This window comes from Loxodonta africana, chromosome 5 (assembly GCF_030014295.1).
Source record: "Loxodonta africana isolate mLoxAfr1 chromosome 5, mLoxAfr1.hap2, whole genome shotgun sequence".
Classification (NCBI taxonomy): Eukaryota; Metazoa; Chordata; class Mammalia; order Proboscidea; family Elephantidae; genus Loxodonta; species Loxodonta africana.
Window position 1 is genome coordinate 107,645,725 of NC_087346.1, and position 20,182 is coordinate 107,665,906.

General features: G+C 37.3%; 1 protein-coding gene across 11 annotated transcripts in view; it reads left to right on the top strand.

Annotated features, from left to right (window-relative positions):
* FRYL (FRY like transcription coactivator) overlaps positions 1-20,182 on the top strand; it is a 272,999-nt gene that overhangs the window by 114,810 nt on the left and 138,007 nt on the right. For 10 of the 11 annotated variants that reach the window (XM_064285836.1, XM_064285834.1, XM_064285841.1 and 7 more), the window contains one exon: positions 17,279-17,478. In XM_064285836.1, coding sequence (XP_064141906.1) covers positions 17,359-17,478 — 120 coding nt within the window. In that variant the 5' untranslated portion in view covers positions 17,279-17,358. Of the gene's footprint in view, positions 1-8,363; positions 8,442-17,278; positions 17,479-20,182 lie in introns of all 11 variants that reach the window. The other variant, XM_064285835.1, reaches the window with a different exon arrangement.

The following is a 20,182-nucleotide window of genomic DNA, read 5'->3' on the forward strand; positions in this document are numbered from 1 at the left end:
AATTTTGTCGCACATATTTTTTTCCCCACTCTAACCAGGACCTTCTATTGTGATCCTGGTCAGAGCAGTTGGTAGTGGTAGCTGGGCACCATCTTCTTCTGGTATCAGGCTGGCAGAGGCTGTGGTTTCTGTGGTCCATTAGTCCTTTGGACTAATTGTTTTCTTGAGTCTTTGGTTTTCTTCACTCTCCTTTGCTCTGGATGAAAAGAGTCCAATAGTTGTATCTTAGATGGCTGCTTGCAAGCTTTTAAGACCTTAGATGCTACTCACCAAAGTAGGCTGTAGAACATTTTCTTTATGATCTGTGTTATGCCAGTTGACCTAGATGTCCCCCTAGACTATGATCCTTAGACTTCAAAGCTGAGTAACTCAGTCCGGTGAGGTCTTTGGCTATCTAGGCTGTTTCCATGACTGTGCTCCCTCTGTGCTCTGTTATAAATATGAATATACATGCAGCGCATACAAATATATATGTAGAAGTATCCGTAGTAAAACCTATATATGCACATGGGTATACTCCCATGTACCCTCCCACACCTATTCAGTATGCATATCTACTTACGTATCCACTCATAAATTGTTGTTTATTATTACTGTTGTTGCAGCATTGTGTATGTTATAGTATTTACCTTCACTGCCCTTTATTCTTGCGTACCTCTCAGTGTCTCCCCTTGCCTTGGTTATATTATGCTGTCTTCCCCCATATTGTGTACTACCGTTCCCTGCACCATAGTTAATATGCGCTGAAACTTTTTAACGATCAAAATTAATTTTAAATGAAATCATTATATAGGGCCAATCATCCCACTTTAAAGAATTACTGTAAGACAGTAGTTCTCAAGCCTAGCTGCACATTAGAATTAATATGGAGAACTTTAAAATACACACACACACACGACTGGGCCCACTCCTAGGATTTTTATTCTGATTTAAGTGATTACCGGGAAAGCCCAGTAAAGTCAGAATCAAGTTAGAAAACTTGACTCTGCCAGCACAGTGAAAGTGCGTGTGAAATCTTTCTTAGAGGGTGGAATCACAAACAATTTGACAGAGACAAAATTATACAAGTTTTCCAGTTTACTAATTTACAATGAGAAGTATGCCAAGGGAACCTTAATGCTAGATTTGGCAGACCATTCTTTGCTCTTCTTGTGGAGTTGCTCATACAAACTAAATTGTAATCAGAAGCTTGGATGGAGAGTCTGAAGACTGAAGAAAGTTACTCCTGTGATATCCTGCTATAGGGACCAGAATGCTCATCCTTTTGTCCAGAGCATCACCTTCGCTGGGCTCTAGTCGGGTGGGCATTATATTTCCATCAGCAATGTGTTAAGTGTTAAATTTCCCTGTACTTTACCAGGTATAGATACAATTTTTCTTTTTAGTATTTGCCAGTCTGTTGTATATAAAATGAAAATTCATTGCTAGTTTAATTTGTATTTTCTAGATACTACTAAGTTAGCGCTTTTTTCATGCGGTGGTTGGCTTATGTGAGTTGTTTATTCATAACCCTTGCCATTTTTTCTCTATTGTGTTGTCTCTTTCTTGTCACTTTGTAAGAGCTCTTTGAATTATTTTATATTTTCTGTCAATAGATTGGAGCCCTGGTGGTATAGTGGTTAAGAGCTACGGCGAGTTAAGGCTGCTAACCAAAAGACTGGCAGTTCGAATTCACCAGTTGCTCGTTGGAATTCCCATGGGGCAGTTCTTCTGTGTCCTTTAGGGTCTCTATGAGTCAGAATCAAATCGACAGCAATGGATTTTTGGTGTTTTTTGTCACCTGTGTTACAATTTTTTTCCCCCAACTCTGTCCTTTGTTGACTTTGTTTATGGTAGCATTTATCCTATAAATATTTTAAAATTTTATTTGACTAAACAATTTAAAAAATAATTTTGAAATTCTTGTCTTGGCTGAAGGTCTCTTCTCCCCTACATTATACATGTAGACTCCTCATTTTTTTCTAAGATTTTTTAAAATTCATTTTTAACTTCAGATCCTTCTGGACTTGGGTTTTGAATATAGTATATGTATTTTTTCTCCAGATGAATAGTCAGATATTCTAACTTTTTTTATTAAATGAATCATTCCATTACCTTTAATTTTGCCTACATTGAATCCTTATACATTCTGGAATTTTTTTTTTTTTGGGGGGGGGGTCCTCTTTTCTTTTGGAGTCCCTGAATGGTATAAACTATTAACATGCTTGGCTGCTAACTGGAAGGCTGGAAGTTCAAGTCCCCCCAAGGTGCCTTGAAAGAAAGGCCTGGCAGTCTACTTTCCCTAAAATTAACCATTGAAACTCTATGGGACACAGTTCTACTCCGACACACATGGTGTCTCCATGAGGCAAAGTCATGTCAATGGCAACTTTTTTCCCCTATTCTTTTACATTAATCTGATTTGTCTACACTTGTATCTACTGTGTTATTATGGTTATTGTATATTATGTTTTGATATACTCATTATGTTTTGATTGTAGTTATATTATGTTCTGATTATAGTTATAGTCTGATTTAGAAAATATTCTTTGTATTTATTATTTAAATGTGCATTAAGTGAAACTTTACAGTTCAAATTAGTTTCTCATACAAAACGCTGTACACACATTGTTATGTGACCCTAGTTGTTCTCCCTATAATGTGACAGCACACTCCTCCTTTCCATCCTGTATTTCCCATATCCATTCAACCAGCTCCTGTCCCTTTCTGCCTTCTCGTCTTGCCTCCAGACAGGAGCTGCCCACTTAGTCTCATGTGTCTACTTGAGCTAAGAAGCACACTCTTCACAAGTGTCATTTAATGCCTTATACCCATTATATAGTCCAGTCTAATCTTTGTCTGAAGAGCTGGCTTCAGGAATGGTTTTAGTTTTGGGCCAACAGAGAGTCCAGGGGCCGTGTCTTCAGGGATCCCTCCAGTCTCAGTCAGGCAATTAAGTCTGATCTTTTTACTAGAATTTGAGTTCTGCATCTCACTTTTCTCCTACTCTGTCAGGGACACTCTGTTGTGTTCCCTGTCAGGGCAGTTATTGGTGATAGCCGGGTACCATCTAGTTCTTCTGGTCTCAGGCTGATGGAGTCTCTGGTTTATGAGGCCCTTTCTGTCTCTTGGGCTAATATTTTCCTTGTGTCTTTGGTGTTCTTCATTCTCCTTTGCTCCAGGTAGGTTGGGACCAATAGATGCCTCTTAGATGGCTGCTTGCTAGCTTTTAAGACTCCAGAAGGCACTCATTAAAGTGAGATGCAGAATGTTTTGTTAATAAACTTTGTTATGCCAGTCGACCTAGATGTCCCCTGAAACCATGGTCCCTAGACCCCCACCCTTGCTACTCTGTCCCTCTAAGTGTTTGTATTCGGGAAACTTCTTAGCCTTTGGTTTAGTCCAGTTGTGGTGATTTCCCCTGTATTGTGTGGTGTCCTTCCCTTCACCTAAAATAATTCTTGTCTACTATCTAGTTAGTGAATATTCCTCTCCCTCCCTCCCACCCTTGTAACCATCAAAGAATGTTCTCTTCTGTGTTTAAGCCTTTTCTTGAGTTCTTATAATAATGGTCTCAATACAATATTTGTCCTTTTGCAACTGACTAATTTCACTCAGCATAATGCCTTCCAGATTCCTCCATATTATGAGATGTTTCACAGATTCATCATTGTTCTTTATTGTTGCATAGTATTCCATTGTGTGAATATACCATAATTTGTTTATCCATTCATCTGTAGATGGGCACCTTGGTTGTTTACATCTTTTTGCTATTTTGAACAGTGCTGCAGTGAACATGGGTGTGCATATATGTATTTGTTTGAGGGGTCTTATTTCTCTAGGATATATTCCAAGGGGTGGGATTGATGGATTGTATGATACTTCTATTTCTAGCTTTTTAAGGAAGCGCCAAATTGATTTCCAAAGTGGCGGTATCATTTTACATTCCCACTAACAGTGTATAAGTGTTCCAGTCTTTCCACAACCTCTCCAGCATTTATTGTGTTTTTTGGATTAATGCTAGTCTTGTTGGGGTGAGATGGTATCGCATTGTACTTTTGATTTGCATTTCTGTAATGGCTAATGATCGTGAACATTTCCTCATTTATCTGTTTGCCGCCTGAATGTCTTCTTTGGTGAAGTGCCTGTTCATATCATTGGCCCATTTTTTAATTGGGTTATTTGTCTTTTTGTTGTTGAAGTTTTGCAGTGTCTTGTAGATTTTAGAGATTAGATGCTGATTGGATTTGTCATATCCAGATATTTTTTCCCAGTCTTTAGGTTGTCTTTTTACTCTTTTGGTTAAGTCTTTGGATGAGCATAGGTGTTTGATTTTTAGGAGCTCCCAGTTATCTAGTTTCTCTTCTGGTGTTTGTGCGTTGTTACTAATGTTTTATATGCTGTTTATGCCACGTATTAGGGCTCTTAGTATTGTTCCTATTTTTTCTTCCATGATCTTTATCATTTTCGATTTTATATTTAGGTCTTTGATCCATTTTGAGTTAGTTTTTGTGCATGGTGTGAGGTATAGGTCTTGTTTCATTTTTTTGCAGATAGATATCCAGTTATGCCAGCACCGTTTGTTAAAGAGACTGTCTTTTCCCCGATTAACGAACTTTGGGCCTTTGTCAAATACCAGCTGCTAGTAGTAGATGAATTTACATCTGGATTCTCATTTCTGTTCCACTGGTCTATGTATCTGTGGTTGCACCAGTACTGGGCTGTTTTAACTATCATAGCAGTAATAATAGGTTTTTATAATAGTCAGGTAGTGTGAGGCCTCCCACTTTGTTATTCTTCAGTAATGCTTTACTTATCTGGGGCCTCTATTTTTTATAATTTTTTTTGCCTCTTCTCGGATGTTTATTTCCTCTCTATATTCCCTATGATAGTTTTATCCAAATAAAATCTAAGGAAATAGTATTGAACTTTTAAGTAGAATTATGCTAACTTATGTATAAATTTTATGAGAAATGACACTTATAAGTCCTCCCATCTAAGAATATTTCTTTCCATTTGTCAGATCTTCTTCTATATTTTTAATATGTTTTGGCAGTTTCCTTCATGTAAGTCCTTTTCTTATTAAATTTATTCCCACCTATTTTAAATTTGTGAATGGAAGATTTTTATCCATTTCCAATTATAGTTGATAATTGCTAGTAAATGTAGAGAGTTCTGTGTCTTCTTCTGTGAGCCTCTTAGCTCCCTGTAAGGATATTAGGAGGAAGCCCCTTTGTGCCTTGCCTTTTCCCATCTTCTCAGCCTCTGAGGTATAGAGGACTCATCCTACCTATTTAAGTTTTCCTCAGATCTTTAGGAATCAAAGAAAATACACAGTTGTCGGCCTTCCCTCAGGACCTAGGTCCAGGTATGTGTCTGTTGGACATGGGCCTCACAGGGTTCTGATGTTCAGAGTCTTGCTTCAAAGCTGTCCTCTGCTGATCCCCAGGTTCATGTCTGGCTAGAGGAGAAAAGCTGGCTATAATATATTTTTCACTGGCAGTGAATATTTTTATTTGTTTATTTGGCAAGGAGAGGAGAAAACAACTTTCTTTTCGCTTTTGATATATACTCATGGTTTAGAGATAATTTAACTCGTTCACTTTCCCAAGGGGAAGCAAAAGCTTAGAGAGGTTGAATAATTTGATCAAAGTTATGATGGTAAGTAGTCAAGTCCAGTCTAGGGTCCTTGTCTTCTGACTCTCAGATCTGTGCACATTTTAAAAATACCGCATTATTTTTAGATGTTTAGAATAGTTTCTTAGCTGAGCTTCTGTAGGTTACCAAAAGAGTACAAGAACATAATAACCTCAGGGAGGCTCTAGCTGAGTGAATAATGGATGATTTAGATGGTAGGTCATTTTTCTTGAGCTTTATGAGAAGTGATGTTTCTGTAGTAGACTCCAAGTAAAAAACTTTGGAAATGTACCAAAGATGTCATAAGACTTCTATGTTTAGAAACTGTTTTGAATGGGAATAGTTTAGTCTAGGATAAATAAACATTTTAGGAACAGCTGTCCAAAAGAGCAAGCAAAACTCTTTAAATATTTCTAGCCATTGAAATTCAACCAGAAACAAAAAAGCTGGACTGAACAATGAGGGGAAAAGATTTCATTCACACAGAATAGAAACATAAAGTACTTAGATATACACTTAACAAGGATTATATGGAAGTACTATGGAGGAAATTTTTTTTTTTTTACTATGGAGGAAGATGAATGAATGAGAGGCATGCCAGGTTCTATACAAGAACTTTCTGTACTTAGAAAGATGTCAGTTTTCTTCAAATTGATTTGTGAAGATTGCATAAAGTTGGAAGTATAAGTGAGTGACGATAGCTGAGAGATAACTGAAGATAATGGGTAAACAGGAGTATTTGTGCCACCAGGTGATAAAACAAAGCTACAATAATTAAAAGTATGGTTATGACACAAAGACAATTGTTAACGAGTAGACTAGAAAGCCCAGAAAGCATATTCGAGTATGTATAAAGATTTAGTTTATGATAGTGGTTAAAATTAGTGACAAAATTTTAGTTAATGGACCCAGATGAATTAGATTAAATTTTTACTTATAAATCTTTATCTCATAACACTAAAGCAAATAAATTCCAGTTGGATTACAGATTTAAGTAGAAAAGTAAAACTAAAAAATAACTAAAAGAAAATAATAAATATATACCTAACCAAAGTGGGGAAAACTCTTATTTTTAGCCCTTTTTATACAAGTGAATTTAAAGATGCAACCAAAATATTTGACTTCAGAAGCAGTTATTATAAACTAATGGCACTGGTGGTTCAGTGATAGAATTCTTACCTTTCATGCAGGAGACTAGGCTAGTGCATTCTGGCCTAGTGCATCTCATATGCAGCCACCACCCCTCTGTCACTGGAGGCCTGAGTGTTGCTGTGATGCTGAACACGTTTCAGCAGAGCTTCCAGACTAAGATAGACTAGGAAAAAGGCCTAGTGATCTACTGAAAGTCAGCCAGTGAAAATCCTATGGGTCACAATGGTCTGGTCTTCAACAGATCATGAAAATGGTGAAGAACCAGGCAGCATTTATTTCTGTTCCACACAGAGTCTTCATAAGTTAGGGGCCTCCTTGACGGCAGCTAACAAGAATATATTAAGAATCTAGACCATTAAAGGATAAGATCAAAATCTGGTAATTTTGGAGGAAATAAAGCTGCTGATCTGCAAGTTCTTAGAACTCAAATCTGAGTTCAAATTTGAGGTCTACCATACCCATGTGACAAGTGACTTAATTTGGAGTCAGTTTCTTCATCATAGATGGAAAATAGCTTGCAGTTGTGTTCCCATTGGTGACTTGAAATCAACCCTAGTAGGTGTATTTACATGATGGAAATTGGCAGATGCCAGTCTGAGCTCTTTTTTTTTTTTTGGATTGTCGTTTACCAGCATACCACTTGAATTAAGACTAGGTTTTTTGGGATAAAATGAGATAGTATATGAAGTATTAAATAATGTTTATTCATATGAGAAATAAACAGTTTCTGGTATGCACTTTACTAACGTGAAGCAATTTTGAGTTACAGTGGTTAAGAGCTCAGCTGCCAATCAATAGATTGGCAGTTCGAATCCACCAGCCACTCTTTGGAAACCCTATGGGGCAGTTCTGTTCTGTCCTATAGGTCGCTGTCAGATTTGACTCGACGGCAATGGGTTTGGTTTTTTTGTTTTTGCCTTTCATGCCTATGTTCTGCTGTTTATGAGTATGTGCACTGAAATATCAAAAGATGCCTTCAGATTGTACCTCTCAACACTTAAAACATACACGTTACTTACATTTTCTTTTTCAGATATAGTTCCTTTTAATTCTACGGTTTTCTTCTGATTAGTTGGTTGAAAGATGTCACAATCCAGCTGGCCTCACCAGAAATTGAAATTTACACTTATTCTTTAATACTGATTTTGCTTTCTTTGTTTCTACCTTTAATCTGAGTACCATATAACCGGATTTGGGTTTTTGACATTTTATTTTGAATTGATTTATAAACTATTTGTTTCCTCTCTTTCAACTTGGTCTAAGCACATTATTGTTTTAAGCTTTAGCTTGAGCTGTTGGTTGGTTGACTTCCCAGGCACTTTAGTTCTGGCTGACTGGGATAGAATAGGCTTGCTTTTTAAAATAAGAATTTTTCTTTTTCCTTTTAAATTAAATTAACATATAAATAAAGTTTAATAAATCAAACAGCATGGTAACTTTTTTTTTTTTAACAATGTTGTGCAACCATCACCACTGTTTATTTCTGAAATTTATCATCACCACAAACAGAAACGCTGTACCCGTTAAGCAATAACTACCCAGCCCCTGGTAACCACTAATCTACTTTTCCATCTCTTTGCTTTTGCTTATTCTAGGTATTTCGTATAAGTGGGACCGTACAACAAGGAGCTCTGGTGGTGCAGTGGTTAAAGCAGTCGACCATGAACCAAAAGGTCAGCAGTTTGAACCCACCAGCCGCTCCACGGGAGAAAGATGTGGTAGTCTGCTTCCGTAAAGATTACAGCCTTGGAAACCCTATGGGGCAGTTCTAACCTGTCCTGTAGGGTTGTTATGATTTGAAATCAACTCAATGGAAAAGAGTTTGGGGGATCATTACAGTATTTGTCCTTTTGTTTCTGACTTCTCATTCAGCATAATGTTTTCAAGGTTCATCCATGTCATAGCCTGTATCAGCATGTCTTTTCTCTTTATTGTGAAATAATATTCCATTGTATGTATATACCACATTTTGTTTATTCACCCGTTGATGACACTTGGGTTGTTTCTACCTTTTGGCTATTGTTAATAATGCTGCTGTGAACATGGGTGTACAAGTATCTGTTTGAGCCCCTGCTTTCAATTCTTTTGGTATATATCTAAGTGTGGGTTATAAGGTAATTCTATGTTTAACTTTTTGAAGAATGATCAAACTGTTGTCCATAGGGACTACACCATTTTACATTCCCACCAGCATAAATGAGTGTTCTAATTTCTCCATACCCTTTCCAACACTTGTTATTTTCTGTTTTTTAGTAATAGCCACCCTAGTAGGTGTGAAGTAGTATCTCATTGTGGTTTTGATTTATATTTCCCTAATGAAACTAACAATGTTGAGCATCTTTTCACGTGCTTATTGGCCATATGTATGTCTTGTTTGGGGAAATGTCTATTCAAGTCCTTTGCCCATTTTTTTAATTGGGCCGTTTGTCTTTTTATTGTTGAGTTGTAGGAGTTCTTTATTATTCTGTATATTAAACCCTTATTAAATATATAATTTCCAAATATTTTCTACCATTCTGTACGTTTTCTTCCCATTTTCTTGATGATGTCCTTTGATACACAGTCATTTTTAATTTTGATGAAATCCACTTTATTTCTTTTGTTGTTCATGGTTTTGGTGTCATATCTAAGAATCTGTTGCCAAATACAATGTCCTGGAGATGTACACCTATGGTTTTAGCTCTTATATTTAGGTCATTGATCCATTTTGAGTTAATTTTCATGTATGGTTTGAGGAAGGGATTGCTTTTGCATTTTCAATTCTGAAATATCTTTGATTTTTGTTCTTGTTTTTCTGAGGCCATTTACTTTATGCCTGTTTTTTCTTAGGTGGTCAACAAAATTTTTATTAGCTAGTGAAAGTAATAATTATAAAACAGTCACTTAGGTAGCACTCAGTGGGTGCCAAACACTGCTTAGTGCTTTGCATGTATTAACTCTGTTGCTCACAACCTATGAGCTAGATGCTTTTACCATCCCCATTTTACAGATGAGGGAACTAAACCACAGAGAGTGTAACTTGCCCAAAGGCCATGCGTTAGTTAACCCTTTCATGCTCATAGGTACTTCTAGGGACTAGGTAGTTTTTTCTGCCTCTGAAGGTTTATTGGAAGCTGCCGCACCACTTGACAGTGTGTGTTGCCACAAGGCAGGGGCCTTTATGACTGGTTGAAATGAAAGAAATGGGCATGTGCTGCAAATTACTGCTTTATAAGGTATTATACGAGATGTCTGAATTTTTGGTAGAAAAAATAGAAATACTGAAATTTTTTGTTACACATATGTGCCAGTAGATCTGGGTGGGGGCTCTAGGGTATAATTAGTGGTACTTTGTATGTACCGCTAAACACTTAGGGTAGGCTTGTGGTGGGGAGTGGGGAACAACAACAACAGAAATCCATACTACCTACCAAAAATTCAGACACACTCGGTGATTAAACATACTTACATTAATAAAAACACGTTGTATCAACCAAAAATCCAAAGCAGAGAATAATTGATTCATGACAGGGTGAAGTAGTGTGGAGCCAAGACTTAAACTCAGTTGGCTTGGCACCAGGGTCACATTCCTAACCAGGTAAATGCTAGGTTTGTCCTGAAGATCATAACTTCTCACAGAAGAAAAAGGAGCCAAGGAAGTGGTATGAAAATTGTTGTATTTACTCTTGAAAACCTTTTCTAAATGCTAAAGCAAGGCTGATCTCACTAATGGTGGTAGTATAGGAAGTCCCAGGATTACGAATGAGCTCCCTTCCTAAGTCTGTCTTTAGATGAATTTGTACATAAGTTGGAACATTTAGGTGTGGTTCATATCTAATGTTAGTTAGTCAAATGCTTGTCATAGTATGTAGTGTACCTTTCTATGCGTAAAAAACATTAAAGAAACACCTTGAGGTACGCTAAAACATCTTTAACATAATAACACAGTAATAATAATAATGTTTTGATGCATGTCACGGAGTAGCACCCATTTGTTACTATGAACCATTGTATATACCTCAAATTTTTAATATAAAATGCTTTATGGGGGTTGGTTTGTAACTACCAGCTGTATGTAAATTGGACGTTCGTAACCCAGGCACTGCCTCTGCTGATGATTGCTGGTGTGCAGATGGCCTTTGTCAGGTGGTGAAATAGTATGGGTATTCTCCCAGACATATTTTGTTTCCCACTTATGCAAGTTTCCCTTTTAAGTGCTAGCATTTTATGTACTGCACCTGAATGTCACCACTGTGTGTGTTTGTCCATAACATTCTTCTAGAAATGATCTTCACAGTATACTATGGGAATGTTGTTGTTGTTATTAGGTGCCTTTGAGTCAGTTCAGATCACAGCGACCATACGTACAAGATGAAACACTGCGCAGTCCTGTGCCATCCTCACAATCGTTGCAATGTTTGAGCCCATTGTTGCAGCCACAGTGTCAGTCTATCTTGTTGAGGGTCTTCCTCTTTCGCTGACCCTTTACTGTGGGTATAAACATTTCTACAAAGAAGTTTTCTTTGTGGTGACTTTAAAACTGTGCCAGGTGTTGACACTTCTGCTGCAGATCTTGAAGATGTCCCCATAATAGTATTTCTAATTACAGGCATTGCTGGTCTGAGCAAAAGTAGAATTTTGTTAACCAGGTAAGCAGGGTAGAGTGGACTTCTTTCTGGTAATGTTGGCCACAGTATTTCTATGGGATAAATGACTACAAGAGGATTTACAGGGTCAAAGTTCATTGCAGTAAAACCTGCAGAAGCTGGAAACTGTGCAAGGCAGAAACCTGTCAGAGAAGGAAAACTAAAATATTTTACACTAATAGCAATAGAAAAGTGGTAAGACTGCACCCTGTCAAAGGTGGAAAATGTGTGAGACCTGGTGGGAATGTAAAGTAGTTTAGTTGCTGTGTACAGCAGTTTGATAGTTCCTCAACAAGTTAAACACAGAATTACCTCATAACCCAGCAGTTCAGCCCTGCGGTATATACCCAGGAGAATTGAAAACAGGGGTTCAAATAGATATAGGTTCCAGCTTTCGCAGGTTTTACTGTGCTCAACTTTGACTCAACAGTTCCTCTTGTAGTAATTTATCCTACAGAAATACTGTGACCAATATTAAAATACTGTGACCAACATTACCAGAAGGAAATCCAATATCCACTCTACCCTGCTTCTATACATGGCAGTCCTGTTGAGTTCCAGCTCTTACAGGTTTCACTGTGTATTCAAAATTTTGCCAGATGTTGTCAAATTGGTCCCCCTTGCTCCCTTCCAGCATGTCTCCTTCCTGACTCTTTCACTCTGGTCTGTTTTGTAATATTTTCCCAATCTTGGAAGTCTTCATTTCTTCCTCTAGGTATAGCTTAAACTAGTTGCTTTTGAGTTGGTTCCAACTCAAGGCAACCCCATGTGTGTCAGCGTGGAACTGTGCCCATAGGATTTTGATGGCTAATTTTTTGTTAGTAGATCATCAGACCTTTTTTCTGAGATGCCTTTTGGTCAGCAGCTGAGCACGTTAACCACTTGTGCCACCCAGGGAGGCTGGTAAAGTTTACCCTTAGTTAAAGGCTCATCTCAGATGCCACCTCCTGTTTGAAGCCTTCTGAAACCTGCTTACCTTATAGTTGTGGGTCTTTCTTCTGGACTTGGTATTCATGGCCTGTAGGTTTCATTTGAAAAACAATTGCATGGTACGTTGTTATATTTCTTGTATTATATAAACATATATATGTAACCAAAATAAATAAAACCAAACCTGTTGCCACGAGTTGGCTCTGACTCATAGTCACCCTATAGGACAGAGCAGAACTGTCCAAATTTATGTATATACATATGCGTATACGTATACATATATGTGTGTGTTGTTCTTGTTAGGTGCTGTCGAGTCGCATCCAATTCATAGTGACCCTGTGCACAACAGAATGAAACACTGCCCGGTCCTGAGCCATCCTTATAATCGTTGTTATGCTTGAGCTTATTGTTGCAGCCACCGTGTCGATCCACTTCATTAAGGGTCTTCCTCTCTTCCGCTCACCCTGTACTCTGCCAAGCATGATGCCCTTCTCCAGGGACTGATCCCTCCTGACAACATGTCTAAAATACGTAAGATGCAGTCTGGCCATCCTTGCTTCTAAGAAGCATTCTGGTTGTACTTCTTCCAAGACAGATTTATTCGTTCTTTTGGCAGTCCGTGGTATATTCAATATTCTTTGCCAACACCACAATTCAAAGGCGTCAGTTCTTCTTCGGTCTTCCTTATTCATTGTCCAGCTTTCACATGCATATGATGCAATTGAAAATACCATGGCTTGGGTCAGGTGCACCTTAGTCTTCAGGGTGACATCTTTGCTCTTCAACACTTTAAAGAGGTCCTTTGCAGCAGATTTACCTAATGCAGTGTGTCTTTTGATTTCTTGACTGCTGCTTCCATGGCTGTTGATTGTGGATCCAAGTAAAATGAAATCCTTGACAACTTCCATCTTTTCTCCATTTATCATGATGTTGCTCATTGGTCCAGTTGTGAGGATTTTTGTTTTCTTTATGTTGAGGTGTAATCCATACTGAAGGCTGTGGTCTTTGATCTTCATTAGTAAGTGCTTTAAGTCCTCTTCACTTTTAGCGAGTAAGGTTGTGTCATCTGCATAAGGCAGGTTGTTAATGAGTCTTTCTCCAATCCTGAGGATTCTCATATATGTGTGTATGTGTGTATTTATATGTATGTATTTTTATTTGTATATATATACACGTATACATGTATGTATACAGAAACCCTGGTGGTGTAGTGGTTAAGAGCTATAGCTGTTAACCAAAAGTTTACCAGTTCAAATCCACCAGGAGCTCCTTGGAAACTTTATGGGGCAGTTCTGCTCTGTCCTGTAGGGTCACTATGAGCCGGAATTGACTCGACGGCAGTGGGTTTTGTTATACATATATACATATCCCTAAGTTATGTGTCAACACACAGACATGTACATATATAAGCTTGTGACTATAAAGTAGTAATTTTTATCTCTAAAGACCTCTTCTTAGGTATGGGGGTAAAGGTTGGAGGCAGCTTTTACAGACTCGACTGGGATCTTTTTAAACCATATCTACCCCTGTTGTTGTTAGGTACTATCGAGTCAGTTCTGACTTATAGCAACCCTTCGTACAAAAGAACGAAATACTTGGTCCTGTGCCATCCTCACAATTGTTATGTTTGAGCCCGTTGTTGCAGCCACCATGTCAGTCCCTTTTATTGAGGGTCTTCCTCTCTTTCCCTGACCTTCTACTTTACCAAACATGATGTACTTCTCCAGGGATTGGTCCCTCCTGATAAACATGTCCGAAGTATGTAAGACGAAGCCTCACCATCCTCGCTTCTGAGATGCATTCTGGCTGTACTTCTTCGGAAACAGATTTATTTGTTCTTTTTGCAGTCCGTGGTATAGTCAGTATTCTTTGTCAACACACAATTCAAAGGCATCAATTCTCCTTTGGTCTTCCTTATTCATTGTCCAGCTTTCTCATACATATGAGGCAATTGAAAATACCATGGCTTGATTCAGGCACACATTAGTATTCAAAGTGACATCTTTGCTTTTTAACACTTTAAAGAGGCCTTTCACAGCAGATTTGCCCATTGCAACATGTCCTTTGATTTCTTGACTGCCGCTTCCATGGGTGTTGATTGTGGATCCAAGTAAAATGAAATCCTAAACAACTTCAGTCTTTCGCCTTTTAGAATGACATTGCTCATTGGTTCAGTTGTGAGGGTTTTTGGAAACCCTGGTCGCATAGTGGTTAAGTGCTATGGCTGCTAACCAAGAGGTCGGTCGGCAGTTCAAATCCACCAGGTGCTCCTTGGAAACTCTATGGGGCAGTTCTACTCTGTCCTATAGGGTCGCTATGAGTCGGAATCGACTCGACGGCAGTGGGGGTTTGGTAAGGGTTTTTGTTTCCTTTATGTTGAGGAGCAATCCATAGTGAACCTGATCAGTATTATATTTATGTATGAATAAATTCAGCAAACAATTATTAAGCATTGACTAAGAAATATAATTGACATAAATGGCTGCGTTAATTTATTTGATGAAAACATTCTTTAAATGTTAGTTTTTTATAAAAAGATGATTTTGTAAACTTGAAATATTTTAAAACGTAATTTAAAAATAAAAGACTTTCTAAAACTTCTGGCTTTTTAAATAAAGAAAATTTCTTAAAATATTGAACTATGATACCTAGGAATATTTGCTTACGTTTCATTTTAGGAAGTAGGAGACAATAAAGGTGAATTATTTGAGAGGTTATATTAACTAAAGTTTTTTTTTCTTTTTAAAGAATAAAATGTCACTTAGAAAGTTTCTACCTCGTCGAAGACTAGAATTGCAGTACCCGAGTCTATTATATGGCTTCTTGTTTAGTTCCATTTACTTTAAATTTAAAACCAGGTAAACACAGTAACACTGTTCAGTTATAGGCTAAAATACCTCAATTAAAGGAAATGATATATTTTGTAGCTACTGCCTTAAGTCAGATTTTCAAAAATGTTTCATCCTCATTTATATTTCTAAAATGTAAATTAAAATTCTGAAAACAAACTGAGCAGCCTTTTGTACCACTTTATGATTCCCTAAAGTAATACAACATAATATGGATATAAAATGTAGAGTACTCTTACCAATCCAAAATAATTTTTTTTTAAATTTGAAATCTCTTACTTTTTCCACTATGGCAGTTGTTAACAGATTCCCTCCTTAGTAATGCACAGTGTTGGATCATGAAACAGTGTAAACAAACAGATTATTGTTTAAAACGAATAATGTCCACTGTGTTCAAAGAACCGTGAAATTTTGTTTTGAATTGTTTTTATTATGTAATTTTAGTTATAGAATACAATATGGAGTGTATTTTAATCTGATGGGTTACAAAGATATTTATTTTACTTATAATAGTAAGAGGTTGTAATATTCTTTCGATATATTTTTATAAATTTGTGTATCTTTACACACTAATTTGGTAGGTTGAGTTTTTTTAGTTGACAGAACAGTTCCTTATAAGATTAAAATTCGTTGAGGACAAATGTGTTTATTGTCCTACACTTATATATTAAAAAAAAAAAACTAAACCCACCGCTGTTGAGTCTATTCTGACTCATAGCGGCCCTATAGTTATACATAAAAAAAAAAATACATACACACAAATTTGATGTTTAAATAATATTTTGTGTTTATTTTCAAGGGGGAGTTGCTCGTAGTGTCATATTTGGAAAGAGCAATACCTGGAGATCAGATTGAGCTGGAAAAGTAGAAACTTGCTGATTCTCCATGAATATTCCATGCCAAAGGATGGCATATGCTGAAGTTAGAGGATTGGAGGGTCTTTATTAGGCTTCTGACTAGAAGGTTGAGGTGCTTGGATAAACTGTGGATAACAGTTTTGCAGGCAGCCCAGGGAGTCAAGAGAAGCTAAACAAATTGCTGTGGAGTATGCTTGCTTTGTGTGAAGCCTGGTGCAACTTACTATTTGCCAGGCACTGTGTCATCCCCATCGGAGTAAATGGCACCACCATTCTTTCAGTAATCCAAATAAAATCCTATGAGTCATTGTTTATTCTTTTCCCTCATTAACATATGACATCTTAAATCCTCTTCCTCTATCCCCTTTCATTCTCATCCCCACTTAGTCTAAGTTACGATTATCTCACCAGGATTTCTGTAATGGCTTCCTAGTTCTACATTTACCTTCTTCCAATCCATTCTCCAAAGAGTAGCCAGAGAGATCTTTATAAGTAGAAACCAGATCATATCCCTCTCAAGTTATAGTACCTTCCATTGAATTTTAATTGCATTTAAAATAAAATCTAACTTCCTTACAAAGTTCTAAACGGCTGTATGTGATTTGATCTCTGTCTGGTGTTTTTGACTTCATTTTGTATCACCCAGGTGGCCCTGCCACCTCCCTGAATACAGCCACACAGGCCATATTTTGTTTATCAAACATGCATACTCAATTTTGACTTTCTGTTCCTCCTGTTTTGCTTTGCAGACTCTTTTTCATCAATTAGGTCTGAGTTCAAATGAAGCTTCTTGAGAGAGACCTTCCTCTCTCCAAAGTTGCATCTTTAAATCTACCAATCCTGTATTGCACTTTTTCATATCTGTTTTCTTTCCTTCATTACACTGGACTATCAGGTTAGAATTCATGCAGTTCTTCATTCAGTAAATATTTATTCAGCACCTACAGGCACTGTTCTAGGCACTTGGGATATATCAGTGAACAGAAAAGGCAAAAGAAAATCTCTGTTTTTATAAAACTCAAATAAGTAGTATGGGGAGACAAACAGTACATAATAAACAAAATATGTAACTAAATTATATAGTATGTTAGGAGGTGGCGAGTGCAATAGACAAAAATAGAAGTGTAATGGATGTTGGGAGAGCTAGATGAGGAAGTAGGAACAGGATGCATTTTAAAATATGGTGCTTACGGTAGTCTCATTGAGTTGATTATTAAAATGTGTTTTTGTTTGTTTCTTTTACTTTTAGCTTCAGCACCAGTCAGCAAAATAAATAAGTACTGCAATTCTTCCAACTTTCATTCCACTTGGGGAAAAAAGAATATCATCATGTCAAACATTACAGTTGACCCAGATGTCAAACCTGGTGAATATGTCATCAAGAGCCTTTTTGCAGAATTTGCTGTTCAAGCTGAAAAGAAAATTGAAGTTGTAATGGCTGAACCCTTGGTGAGTAGAGCTGACCTATAAATCTGAAGTATTTTTTTGACTTTTGTATTAACCATTATTGTATAAATTTCTCAAGGGAAATAATATACTTGAAAAAAAAACTAAGATTAATAGTAAGGTAGTTATCTAGAATGCTGTAAAACTTTATAATCCACTTTGATGAGTAACTTCAGGTTACAGCAAGAATGGAAATGGACTTCGCCAATGGAATTGAGACAGACAAAACATAATGAAATAAAGGAAAATCTAGGATATTCTGCAAGTTGATGATATGACAGTAGCCAAATTTATAATAAACGAGTAAACCTTTTTATACTGGTAATTCGTGAGGCATGCTTAGAGAATGTGAGTAGTCCTATATGATTAGAACCTATGGTGAGGAAGGAGGAAGAGAGAAGACTGAACACAAATACTTGGATCAGATCGTGAAGGATTGGGAATGCTGTTATGATAGATAATACAGCAGTTGGACAATAAGAGGAAGAAGAGATCGAAGCAGAGACTATTTAGCTATTGTATAACGTTTAGGCTGGAATAAAAGGGGTCTTGACTTAGGAAGTAATGGTGGGAATTGTTGCAGAAGACAGTAAGAGAAATAGCAGAAGTAGAATCAATAGAACAAGTAAATAGGAGTAGAGATTTGAGTGAAAGTGAAGGGTTTTTGAAATGTTAGAAAAGGTAGTGTATTTATTTAGGTAAACAACATAGGAATATTACTGGTGTGGGAAAGGTGAACAAGCTAATTTTTCCTTTGTGTATGTTAAGCTCGAGATAACTGGTAGAATTGTTGGATTAGCAGTTTTAAATTCATTTTGGGAATTCAGAAGAGATGGTGACCAGAAATACAGATTTTGGGATCATAGGGTTAAAATTGAAGCCAAAAGAGCAGATGGTGCTATCAAGGGAAAGAGGGAATAGAATACAATTATTATTGTTAAATTATATATAGAGGCAGTGAACATTAAGAAAAGAGGTTATTGAATTTGGAAGTTAAATAGCCAGATCTTTAAGATAACAGTTGTAGCAGGATGATGTAACTTTAGAAAGTAATTTAAAAAACAGAAACAGAGTACAGATTTCTTTTGGGGTTTGAAGGGAATGGATATGTCATGTGTCAGGATCCCAATGTAGATTAGAAGAGGGACAATGACAATGAAGATGGAGGTGAAGGACATAAAGCTGAAACTTATTTATACCTTACATGACTGGATTAACCCAAAACCAATCCAAACCCATTGCCGTTGAGTCGATTCCGACTCATAGCGACCCTACAGCACAGAACAGAACTCCCCCATAGGGTTTCCAAGGAGCGGCTGGTGGATTCAAACTAGCCAACCTTTTGGTTAGCAGCCAAACGCTTAACCACTGTGTCAGCAGGGCTCCCACAACTGAATTAGGCTTTTGCTTTTACTGCCAATTTCAACTCAGAGCGTTTGTTACTTGGCTAAGGCCCAGAGTCGATGAACGTGGAAGACTGCAGAGTTGGACACAATCGTGCTGACTCCAGAACCCGCTCTGCTGTACTCCCATAGTATAGAGCATAGAGGAACAGAAGAGGATAGGTGATGGCAGATGTTACCTAGGAAAAGACGGAAGTGGAAGAAGCTATTGTTAAATATTTTAAATTTTCTTAGTGAAATAGGACTTAACATTTGCTGATTGTGAAGGTGGGTGAGTAGGTACATTCATGCCTTTGAGTAAATTTCTTTCTCATCATGAACTAGAGGAAATTAGTCTGAGGAAAGCATCTATGAATAATGTATTCTGGCTCTTTGTTAGCCAAAACCTGTATTTCAAAACTATGCAGATCACTATATTCAATTTAAAATCATTCTGTGTTTGTTTTCCTTTAACAAATTAATGATTTTCTTTTTAACCAGTGCTTATTTTTTTACAACGTATGTATAATATAAAGTTCTGTTTTAGAAATAAGGATTGCAGACACCTGTAGAAATGAATGAATGATTATAAGATTTGATTATAAATGTGCTGTCTTAGTCTGGGCTCTCTAGAGGAGCAAAAACCACTGAAATGTATATATAAATATATAGGGAAAGATTTAATTGAAGGAAATGGCTCACACAACTGTCGGGGCTGGCAAATCCCAAATTCGTGGGTCAGATGGTAGGCTGGAGACCTCTGCTGACTCATGGAGTTGCAGGGGCTGGTGAATCCAAAATCTTCAGGTCAGGTGGTAGGCCAGAGACTGCTGCAGGCTTATGTCCCAAGAGCCAGAGGTCAGGTGACCATCTTGCTTCTGCTTCATCTTTGTAGCATCTTACCTCTTCTGTCTGAGCCACACTGGCCTTCTTTTGGTTTCTTAAGAAGCCTTGTGCTTCAGGATCTTTGCACAGGCTGTTCCTTCTGTTTGGTTTATGTGTGTGTGTGTACGTGTACATATGCCTGTTTTGTGTAGTTTATTTCCATACATCCTTCAGAAAAAAGGTCAAACATGCACTTGATTTGGAAGACCTTCTTTCATCCCCTTGACTAGATAAGTTTTCCTTTTGTAGTCTCAGAGCATATATTTTTCCTTCACAACACTTCCTTCAGTTTGTGGTCATATATTGGTATACTATTTGTTAACGCCTGTCTCCTCCTGTAAGGGTTAAGCTCCATGAGCACGGAGATTCTGTTGTTTTGATCACCGTTACATCCAAAGGGTTGGCAGTTCAAATCCACCAGGCGCTCCCTGGAAACTCTA